The 12331-nt window shown below is 39.5% G+C and overlaps 1 protein-coding gene across 1 annotated transcript; it reads right to left on the reverse strand.

The window, feature by feature from the left end:
• Window positions 1-10282: 10282 nt before the first annotated feature.
• LOC133903607 (light-harvesting complex-like protein OHP1, chloroplastic) lies at window positions 10283-11167 on the reverse strand. The gene is made up of 3 exons (XM_062345033.1): window positions 10914-11167; window positions 10663-10785; window positions 10283-10527 (listed from the first exon to the last, which is right to left on the reverse strand). The coding sequence occupies exons 1-3, from the start codon at window positions 11058-11060 to the stop codon at window positions 10459-10461; spliced, it is 339 nt and encodes a 112-aa protein (XP_062201017.1). The 5' UTR covers window positions 11061-11167; the 3' UTR covers window positions 10283-10458.
• Window positions 11168-12331: the final 1164 nt, after the last annotated feature.

Here is a 12331-nt window from a genome sequence, read left to right on the forward strand (position 1 = left end):
TCAGTTTGATCATTGTAATCTATATGTTCAACATTATATAAAGCTAACAAGTCCAGGGAAGTTTCCGTCATGAAAAAACACATTCTTTGTTAAGGTGCTCCACCTGCGCGTGGCCCAGCAAAGGTTTCATGCACGTGGCAATTGCAGCTAGCATGCAGTTTCCTTGACTACAAGGTCGGCCTGCCACAATGGTTGTGGTGACGCTTACCGCCAGCACTGCTTCTTCACAAACTCCGGTTTCCCCCCTAGCGCATGTTTCCTTAGGAGCAAGTAGCTCCCTCGGCTATCGACCTTGGCCCTAAGCTCGACGCACATCCTCCTAGCTTGCTTTTGTCACTACCATAGAAACAATGAATGCAAACGGAGTGTCACAGACAGTTTCCCAGGACCCATCACTGACAATGTAACCAGAGATGGTTGCTAAAAGAGACATGTCTGTAACATGACCTACTGTCTTGGTGTGCCAGAAGTCCAAGATGATTTTTTATAGAAATCGTTTGTGATAAGACATAGATGGATATTAAGAAAATTCATCTTGATGTGTCATAAGATAAAAATAGACATTAACAAAAATCATCTGTAATGTATAAGATATAGACAGACAATAACAAAAATTGTATGTAATGTGTCATAAGACACAGATGGACATTAAGAAATACCATCTATGATGTGTCATAAAACGCAGATGGACATTAAGAAAAATTGTTTATAATGTGTAAGACATAGACGGACATTAACAAAAAATAGTCTATGATAACATAGACAGACATTAAGAAACACCATATGTGATGTGTCATAAAACACATACGAACATTAAGAAAAACCATCTGTGATGTGTCAGATACAAACACACATTAACAAAAACCATATGTGATGTGTAATAAGACATAGACGAATATTAAGAAAAATCATATGTGATGTGTCATAAGACACAGACTGACATTAAGAAAAATCATCTGTGATGTGTAAGACATAAACGAACATTAACAAAAACCATTTGTGATGTGTCATAAGACATAGATGGACATTAAAAAACCATCTGTGAGGTGTCATAAAGACATAGACAGACATTAAGAAAAATCATCTATGCCTGTAGGGTAAATATTTTATGAATTTCCAAATGGTATCAAATGAAGAAAAAATTTCTATGAAAATTGTAGCTCTTAACGAGATCTACAACTTTGTAGTATATAACCTTTCCATTTGAAGTCGTTTAAATGCCCAAATAACTGTCCAAAGTTTTAGACAACAAGGGTCAGAAGGATAAAATATCCTATTGCTATCAACAATGATACATAGCAGACAAGGTAAGAAAGCTACACGCGAGACCGGAGGTCGCAGGTTCGATGCCCACAAACCACACTTGCGCGTATTTCATGAAAAAATCGCCTGACTTGTGTAATGACATTGCATGGCACGCATGACTAGTGATGATGTGGCCTAGGTGAGAAAAGATTTTTTTTAATTTTTCATGCATCCAAAATCCTATTTTTCTGAAAATATTATAACAGATGGATATTAAGAAAAACCGTATGTGATATGTCATAAGACACATACGGACATTAACAAAAATCATCTGTTGTGTCATGAGACACACACGAACATTAACAAAAACCGTCTGTGTGTAGCTATATTACAGAATGAGTGTTACCCGTCTGTGACAAGTTCGATAGCACAGACACTTTTGCAGAGATGCAAACCAAATCCGTCTGCGATAGGATTTAACAACCGTCTATGATAACCTGCTATGAGAGTGTGTATTTGATTCATGCTTGTGTTTGTCGTCACTTCACAATCGCCAGTTAGTACTCCATCCTTTAAGCTCCGATACCACAATCCTCTCGCTGGCCCTTCTCTTGCTCCTATACTGCATCCTGCACTTCTATATTAATTTGAATGGCTGATCTTGGAGACCTTTGCTCCTTTGATACCAAGCACCCAACGTCTGGTTAGCGTACCTACATTAGGGACAACTTGGTGTTTTGGTCCTCCAAGCATCAACAGACCAAGCATATCTATGGTAGGAACAACTTGGTATATTGGTCCTTGAAGCATTAACATATCATCTTGAGACCGAGCATGGAGGTGGGATATCATGTGGTGACCGACATTGTGGTTGAAGAAAGTTTGGTGCGTTAACTTCTTTAGGAATGGCATTGACGTTGTCCAAGGCAACAATTGTGTTTTACGATGACATAAGTGTTGTTTACAAGACATACAATCCGGTTTAGCAACATTGCACGAAGCATATTAAGATTGACCTTCGCTTTGTCTAGGATCACATTGCCATGGGTGAGGCTTGTGTGCCACATGTTCCTGTTCCTTCCTCCTCACAGTTGTTGATACCCTCACCAAAGTGCTGCTAGCAACACTGTTAGAAAATTTGGCACATGTAAGCAATGGATTGATCTACCGAAATGATACACGTGAAATCATAGACGACATGGGAGGCATGATATTTGTTAACCGTTTTCAAACAAAGTCTATATCCCCAGGACATGACTGCGAGCCTATTGCTATACCATCATGGTTACAATAGTGGCCCAGGTTACAAGAGTCTAACATAGACTCTACCCTATACCTTTAATTACAACTCCAAGTCTAATATGTAACCTACCTTGCATAATATTTGACACATATTTAACAAACTCCACCTTGGTGAATATTCCACCACCTTGAAGATATCATGCATGAATCTCCATCTACACCAGACTTGAATTGTTGCCTTTGCCACTCAACGAGAGCTGCCCGATGTGTCAGACCCACCACTGAAAGTATCAGTAACGTCCTAAGCGGGGGGGGGGGGGATGAATTAGGATACCTAAAACTAATCTTCTCCAAAAACTTCACAAAATAAACCTATATCAATTTCTATCTAAATATGCTCTAGGTTCATCTAGTGTGTCTACTCTACTTTTTAAAAAGGTTTGCAACCTATTACCAATCCAAGCAAATTACTCTAGGAAGGTAAACATGCAAAGGTAGATTGAAAGTATATAAATACAGAAATATAAATAAGGTAAAGAGAGCAAACTCAGCATAAGGGATTTTTATCCCATGGTATCGGTATAAACGTCACACCTAGTCCATGTTGGAGCAGCCACCTAGGCTATAGCTCCCGAACGGCACCCAGTAATGGCCTTTGAGCCACCTAGATCTCAAGTAGGTTGGCCAAGCCACCAAAGAAATACTGCACCACAAGCCTCTCTTCAGGTCACTTGTCATTGTCTTCACTTCGGAGCTTGAGCCACCAAGGTAATGATATCTTTGTCCCCGTACAAGAGTTTGGCCATCGCTCAAAACCAAGTCGGAGGGTTAACAAGCTGAGCCACCAAGGCCTAAGTGAATGTACTTAAAGTTGCCTAGAGGGGGTGAATAGGCATTTCTAAAATTTAAAACTCAGCAGCGGATTAACAGAGCCCGGATACTCCGGTGAAGGTCGGATACTCTGGGAGTCCGGACTATCCGATCTTATCCGGATTATCCGTGTTATACAGGATTTCGAAATCAAAATGAATCTAAGCAAGTTTACTAGAATTTAAGAGATACCACAAGTTCTACGAGGAGTAAAATACTTAAACAACAATACCCCGCAGTAAGATACTCACGAGTAATAGAATTTGGGAAAAATCTCAAAACTACAACAATTAGTAAAGCTTGCATAAAAATAAGGAGACAAGAATTTATCCCGAAGGTCGGCTACCTCACTAAGAAGCACCTATGTCTCCGTTGAGGAGCTCACAAAAAGTCGGGTCTTTTTCAACCCTATCCTCTCCTAGCGACCACAAAGATCAAGCTAGGTTTTCTTACTCAAATTGACGGCGATTACAAACTTCCCGTGGCACTCCACAATTCTTGGGTGCTCTACGGACGATGTCTTGCCGTCTAGGAGCACGAGGCTCCAAGAGAAAAGATCACAAGTGAACGCTTGATGACGAACTCAATGCTCAAATGGTTGGATTTTGTCTCAACAGCTCAAAACACTCTTCCAAACTCAATCTATCAATTTTGGAGCAATCTAAGCACTAGAGAGGTTTGGAGGGGCTCTTGAATGCTCTTAGGAGGCTTTGTCAAAGAGTAGCTCAACAGCAACATCAAGCATTCAATGCAAAGAGGTGTAGAGGTATATACAGCTGTCCCTCAAAAACTAACCGTTACTGTTCTGGTTGACCTAACTCGGAGTATCCGGTGAACACCAGAGTCTTCGGCCATAAACCCAAAACGGGCTCAGAGCAGTATCAGAACTAGCCGTTACGGTTCCATTGAACTGCCCGGAGTATCCAGTGAACACCAGAGACTCCGGGTGGCACTTAGTCGCCACAAAGAAAAGGCCCAGAGACTTGCCAGACTCTCCGGCCTCTCCAGGTACCGGAGTATCCGGAGAACACCGGAGACTCCGGTCATTTTTAAAATAAATACTAACCGAGGCTTTCTGCCAGAGACTTTCTCGGAGACTCTAGCCAAAATTCACCAAGCACCGGAGTATCCGGTGAACACCGGAGACTTCAGACAATTAAAATTAAATCAGAACCAAGACTCTCTGGCGGAGTCTCACTCGGAGACTCCGGCCTAAAACACTGAGTACCGGAGTATCCGGTGAACACCGGAGACTCCAGACTCAGAGCACTTTGCTTATTTCCCGGTGTCCGTGGGTGAATGTGTCTCTCAATATTTTGTTCTAATAAGTTACTTTGAGTATCGAGACACCATCAAAACTAACAATTGCATCCCTCTTGATAGTACGGCTTTCCTAGACTCAATTTCAAAGATAAAATTAAATTAAATCCTATTGAATACTACAAACCGCTTCTCTTTTCTTTTCGAGGGACGTCAACATTGTATATCTTCACCAATGAGACTAAAACATGTTCATAGTTTCAATAAACTCATTAGTCCCTTAATCGTTTTGTCATCAATAAGCCAAACCCACTTAGGGGGCCTAGATGCACTTTCACTAAGTGTCAATGAGTCACCAAAACTTCAAGGTGCCGGCGTACAACTTAATACAATGTAGGATCACTCCTTGATCCCCTTTCTAGGTAGCAACACCTAGCAACAACTCTCTTTATGCCTATTATCACTAATCACTCTCTTAATCTTGTGCTTAGTTGCATTGGATGATCACTTTTAGCACTTTGGTGGTTTGGATGTCTTCTCAATTGTCTATGAGCTTATCTGGACTGCAGCACCCTCAAATGGCCAAGTGACGGGGTATTTATAGCATCAAACCCACACACTAGCTGTTTCTTCAACGGTCACAAAAGACTGTGAACACCGAATGATCCGGTGTTAACAACAGTACAAATACCAGACCATTAATACCGAACCATCTAGTGTGTAAAGCAGGAGAAAACTAGCCATTAGAACCCCACTCAAAACCATTGTGGGCACCGAATATTCTGGTGTTAAATTGAACTTCATCACCAGACTATCCGATGTGGACACCAGACCATCCAGCGTGTACAACCATGCCAAACTAGCCATTGAGACCTTCTCCAATAAAATGCTCCGGTGCAACCATCTGGCATGTACACCTCTGAGCACCAGACCATTCGACGTGTAGATCTTCAGTCTTCAATAGTTCTCTGAAGAAATGCTCCAGTGCGTATATCCTCTCTGAGTGGTAGACCATCCAGTGTATACAAACCTTCTACACCAAAATATTCCTCCAAGAAAATGCTCCGTTGTGCATATCTTGCTAAGCGCTGGACCATCCGGTGTAGTCTTCATTTTTTTCCTCTGAGGTGAAAAATACTTCGATGCATATAACTTTCAGAGCACTCGACCATCTGATGTGTTATTTTTTCAGAGCACCAGACCATCTGATGAGTGCAATCTTATCTGAACTTGTCCAATTCAATCTTTCTCGAGTTCAACTTCGGTGGCTTGTTCATGTATTGCATCCATGGTATCTACTAAAGTATATACTTGACAAACATATTAATCTTATTAACTATGTTATCATTAATCACCAAGATCACATATATGCCCTAAAAGGGCCATGTTCGCTACAATCTTCTCCTTTTTGTGATTAATGACAATACAATCAAAGCAAGTGGTAAAACATAAATGATACCAAATGTAAAGTGCACAAATAATGAATGACAACAACTTATAAAGTGAACACGGCCTTACCAATTTGCTTGGATGCATAGTAAGAACAACCAATGGTACCAATTATAAGGAAACTAATTATACCAATTGAAATTACACCAAAGATACAAACTGAAGATGGATCAATTGTAAAGAAAAGATCACATATTTGTCATACCTTATTCTTACCTTCACTTTGTCTCGCTTTTTTGTGACTGTTATGGAGATAATTCTCCCCATTTCTCCATCGCCACTATCTCCCTTGATCGACCCATGAAAGAACTCTTTGCTTTGCGTGCTTCTTCCCTTGATATCACTTGTAATCCTTCCATGTGCACTTCTTGCATCCTTCTTCTTCCTTTGTCAATAATCTTGCATCATGCAAATTGAACTTACTTTGATCATCAAAATTCTCCCCCTTTGTCAACAATCTCAAAAAGACTACAAACGCATGATTAACTCAAGGAAAAATGTTAGAACACGTGAGAGAGAGCTTCATAAATCATGATCCAATAAGATGATGCCACTTGTAGAAATCAAATTGAAAGGAATAATACCAATTATAGGGTAAATGATGCCAATCGTAGGTATGCATGCCATGTATAAGAATGCAATTGAAATGAGCTATGTGTATACTATTTGAAAATGAAAATACATGGATCACAATTCATGAAATTCACATAATATGGTCTAAACTCCCCCTATATGTGTGCATATATATGATGAGAGTGAAACATATGCACAACTAAACAATATGATAACAAATGAAGTTTAAGCCACATTATGCATGAAGGTAGCTTAAATGAACAAATGAATTGACAATAACACAATTGATGAATAAGCATTGCATACCTCCGGGGACTTATAGATTACTCCATGAGACTATAAAAAATATCACTTGTAACACATGTTAGTCTCAAAATCACAACTCATATGATATGCTCCCCTAGATGTGTGCATACATGTGCTGAATATTTATGAGAGACATGCACTTGTCATTGATAACAATGGGAAATTTATCCTATAGATTGGACTCATAGCACATAAAGTATACCACTTGAAGAAATATGTCACGTATAAAACCTACAACTAATAAACTATGTAGGTTGCTTATGGATTAGAGAGAAACACAAGCAACCTACCATATAAAAAAACCTATACTAGGCATTACAAGGAAATGAATATGCACATGCAATCCTAGATAAGGCAAAGGTACTAGATGCAAAATAAAATGCATGAACAAAAATCTAGCTACCATTACATCTTTTACCTTTGGATGGAGGATTTTGGGTATATAATGAACAATGCTTTCATCAATGCGTCTAATTTTGTACACTTGGCTTCTTGCTTGAACACTCACTTCACCATGTACGCCAAGTCTCTAAGGCCCTGTTTGTTTCGGCTATGGATTATGAAAAGTATCTTGTAGATTATGGACGGTAAAAAGCTGGATTGTGAAAGCTGGATTATATAATCTGCAGAAGTTGGTAGAGGACGGATTGCTGGATTATTACAATCTAAGGGCTAGATTGTAGGTTGTGATCACAATCTACAAGCTGAAACAAACATGGCCTAAATCCCCCGAGCCATCCCGTGGACTTCAAGTCTTTTTTGTAGCCAAACCAATTGGGGTCTCTTCATGTTGGTGATGACTTCCTGGGGCACCCAAATGGGTTGGTTTCACCTCCAATCTTTTCTCCCAAGCATGTGTGCAATCACTTTGTAATTATCCTTCTTGTAGTGGTTGTTCTTCATCTTGATCTTGTAGTTGGGTTTGATGTAGAAGTTAGAGGTCTTATTTGAGAAGTTCATCATCTTCTTCTTCTCCTTGGTTTCCTTCTTGACTTGCTTACATTAGAAGAATTTGTGGCCTTCTTGATGACACTTCAAACATGTCACGGTGGACCCCTGCACAAGTTTGTTCACCATATTGTCACGGTTATCTTCAAGAGGTTCAACATGATTCTTTCCCTTTAATCTTGCTAAGTCATTCTTGAGCTTCTCCACTTCTTACTTGAGCTTAGAGTCATCTTGCTAATATTGCTTTTATCGTAGATGATGAAGACTATCAACTTGTACTTTGGAGGAAGAGCTCAAAGTATTATTCTCACCACTTAATCATCTCTAATTGTGTCAAACCTAGCCCATTGATCTTATTGACAATAATGTTCTAACGTGATACATGTCATTAGCACTTTCATAGGAAAATTGTTTAATGCTATTGAGTTGAGAGACTAGCACATAATATTTCTCATTATGCATATTCTTTGTGCCTTTATGTATTTTAATGAGGCTAGTCTAAATATCATGAGCATTGGTGAGAGAATAAACTTGATTAGATTCATCAATGCTTAGAGATGATAAAAGGATACTCTTTGCTAAAGCATCGAATTGCCTCTCCTTTTTGTGACATGTTGCTTCATCCCCTCTTTGGTGACTCTCCAATCATCTAAACATTTGGCTTGCAAATAACAAGGTCGTGTGCGGCTCCATCGATTAGATTTGTTGTGGTGCCCATGAAGAGGACGCGCACGCGGTGAAAAGGGAGGAGCACACCAACAGAGCGACACATGCAAGAACAATCCAAGAGGTGATGATGTGGTGGCGTCAATTGAGGGATCCGCGTGCAGCATACACTGAGGAGAAAGATCCACTAGAGACAAGGACGAAATGACTTTGGCAGCCTCGGCAACGACCACAAATCGTAAGTAAAGCTCCCCTCCCTTTGCTCTAGGGTTCAAGATTGGGGGTGAGGGTTAGGGTTGCCGATTTATGGAAATTAGAGTTAGGGTTTTGTGGTTTAGGAAAAAGATGGGAAATTGCATTAGGTTTTCTTCAAAATCGATCAATTTCCCCTCCTTCTCTATACTACCCGAGACCAAAGCCCAAACCAAGCCCCAGAATTCTCAATCTGAGCCAGATAAGCACACAAACATACACATATTATTGTCATGATGAATTAGCCCAAATCTGAGGTCAGTTGGGACTAAACATAATCACAGATAGAAAATTCATGAACACATGTGCATAAATATGACCTAATTGCATTGATCTGAGTCTAATTGGACTTAATTGAACTAATAGATCATAAAACATGAACATAAATACAAAAATAGTCTAATTTTATGAACAATTAGCATTGAACCCAAGCCAATTTAGTCTTAATTGGATCTAATTGACAATAATATGTGCTAGTTATCTCTAACCCAAGGGCAACATGACTTAATTGGGTTCAAAGCTAGGCCTAGGTGACTCTGATGCCAAATGTAGGTCCTTATCTTTGTTCTAATCAACATGATTGCTAGCCCTAGTACTTGAACACCCTAATTGCAGAAGCATGAACACATACTAGAGCTTGTATACGCCATGACATGTAGATCCCTCGATGTAGAGCCGTGACAGGGTTCTATTCACTTGGTGAAGCGCAGTGTCATGCAATCTGTTGATGTGGAACACATAGGTGTAGGCAATGATGAGGTTGTGGTCATTGGTGCGATGGTGTGGTGGCGGCGGCCTTTGCCTTGCTCCTACACTCTAATCAATCGTCTTAGGGTTTAGAGATGTACAGGGAAAGCTAAACCTCACAGGAACATTGGCGGCGGCCTTTGCCTTGCTCCTACACTCTAATCAATCGTCTTAGGGTTTAGAGATGTACGGGGAAAGCTAAACCTCACAGGAACATTATCCCATGAGGTGCCGACTCCCTTTCTTTATGTAGCGCCACGTGAAATAAGACTGCAACCAATAGATGGTTGCACTTTCGTGGGGTGAGGGGTATGCCCCCCAGCTTGGTAGTTAAGGATGTTCGTTAGCTGTGATCAAAATACTAACATAGGTCAAACATAACCCCTTACTATTTACTTGGTGTGTATATATATAATGTTTTTTCTCAACTCTCGGGTGTACATACTCCTCTCTAATAGATATTTAGAAAGAAATATGTATATCTTAAAAAGTAGTATATATATCTTAAAAAATACATTTTACTTATAAAGAAGTATATACATCTTAGAAAATAGTATATACATATTAGAAATTAGTATATACATCTTAGAAAATAGTATATACATATTAGAAATTAATATATACATCTCAGTTATAACGAGATCAATATAGATCGAACCGGGAGTATGATTGGCATTTCTCAAAGCAAAAATAGAGGCTTATATGATCTCTACAGACCAAGATATCCACGGAAAGGATTTTTCTTTTATGATATCGGAAAGGATTAACAGTCAAGGCCAAGATGATTAACAGGAAACATAGTTGCTGAAACTTCCCAAATAACTGTGATGATATTAATAGATAACAACTGGAATCTCCCCTTTTTGGCTAGCATACACCAGGAATTTAAAATTATGGCCATTAAAGAGGAATGTCGAGACCCTTGCCCACTTCCACTCCAAGCATCTGAAGAATCCCCTTGTTTAGCACCTGAAGAAACCAAACCATCAGAAACTCAAGTACATGTATTGATGTCCTGTTGTTCTATAAAAAACTCAAGTACATGTTGCAAACACTTGAATCATTATATCTTTGTAAAGATTATGTACTGCATTCCTTCATTACCAGCTCCACAATGAAGGTGCCGATGAGGCCCATCATGCAGGCCCTGGAGTTCCATATCTCGGCGGTCTCGGTGAATCCCAAGAAGGGCTCGCTCAGCTTCGGCTGCACCCTGGGCACCTCAACCTGAATGAATAGAACCGAAACTCAACAACCTACCTGTGAAAACTTCCTTGGACTAATCTTTTGCCAACAACATCGGTGGATAATGTGCATCTTAAGTACCAGAAGCGCTATTTGTGTGTTTCACTCACCCCTGGAGGCAGCTTTGCAGCACTCACTCTCACAGCTATGGCTCTTGGCGATGGCAGCCATGGAGGAAGCTTCTTGCTGAGTTTGTTGCTGCAGAGGGGCTGATGAGCAAAGGAAGATGGGGAAGAAAGAACACACCTTGCTGCCATTGCTTGGGATGGGATTGTTCTTTCGTTGTTTTTTTTCTTTCTCCAGTTTCGTTTCCTTCTAGGGGACTTGTGTCCAGGACTCTGGATGTTTTAGAGGATAAGGTGGACAGACGTGGCCACATTGCGGTCACAGGAACCTCTGAAGCATAGCTGCTGCTCCGAGCTCAGGAGACTTCCTTAAAAGAGATAACTGCTCCCTTTTTTTCATTTCCCATTAACCTGTTAGTTATGCTCAATTTAACATAACTCTTAAAATTTCAATCTTTAGCTAGAACACACATAGCGAGACAATAAAGCTTGGAAATATCCGGCTACAGAAAAATAGAATGATTGACACCTCGCAAAAGAAAAAGAGGTTGATAATTAAGCATGTGAACACCTAACAAAATCTATAAATGCAGACTTTGCGAATATATAATTCAGAAGATTAGGAAGGGATGCAGAATGGAATAGCTGAATTTCAAATTTTATTACAATGTTTCTATAAATGACTATTTTTATTGTCACTTGAGAATATGCTATAGATGGCATCAGATAAATGCCGTATTTTGAGCTGTGTTTTCGCAATGTTCATGTTGGAATTTGGAGTGATTTGTGTAGGGTAGTTTTTGGTTGACTAGATATGATGGGATGATCGAGCAAGTTTTTTGGATGGTTGAACTGGATGGTACTGGATTTTGTTTGGTTAATTGTAGAGTATACATGGTACAAGATAAAATTAGTAGTAGTTAAGTAAACTGTAGGTCTTAACTTTCATAACTTTTAATCATATACTAATCAACGTCTATCAACAGGATTAGGAATTCGTTAATAATTATCGATGCTACTAAGTAACCCTGAAACATGCTAATCATCAAAAATAGTATCTAATTGTACGAAGCTGGTACAAAAAGAAAAACAATGTACCAAGCCCTCCAAGATCCAATTTAAAGGATCATTTTCGAAAGTAAGATAAACTCGACCACGTACTATCCAGCATACCAAACACATGGAGAATCCCAACAAGCAACTTACGTAAATAAAGTGGCGCTTCTTTTGCGAGCAACTACACTTAATTCATTCCTACAAAACTACACTCAATGGTTCAAAAAACCTACACTTAATTTATTGCACTATGATCTTCAATTTTGACTCAGTTGGCTGAAATGTACAAAAATAACAATGTCTCGATAGCACCTTGTAGTTCTTTTGTATTTTGCATGTGCTAACTGCTAGGAAAAGATAAGGAGCTTGTGTCTTTTGTATGTTTTTTTACACATCAACGTGCTTGT

Source organism: Phragmites australis, chromosome 2 (genome assembly GCF_958298935.1).
Source record: "Phragmites australis chromosome 2, lpPhrAust1.1, whole genome shotgun sequence".
NCBI classification, from domain to species: domain Eukaryota; kingdom Viridiplantae; phylum Streptophyta; class Magnoliopsida; order Poales; family Poaceae; genus Phragmites; species Phragmites australis.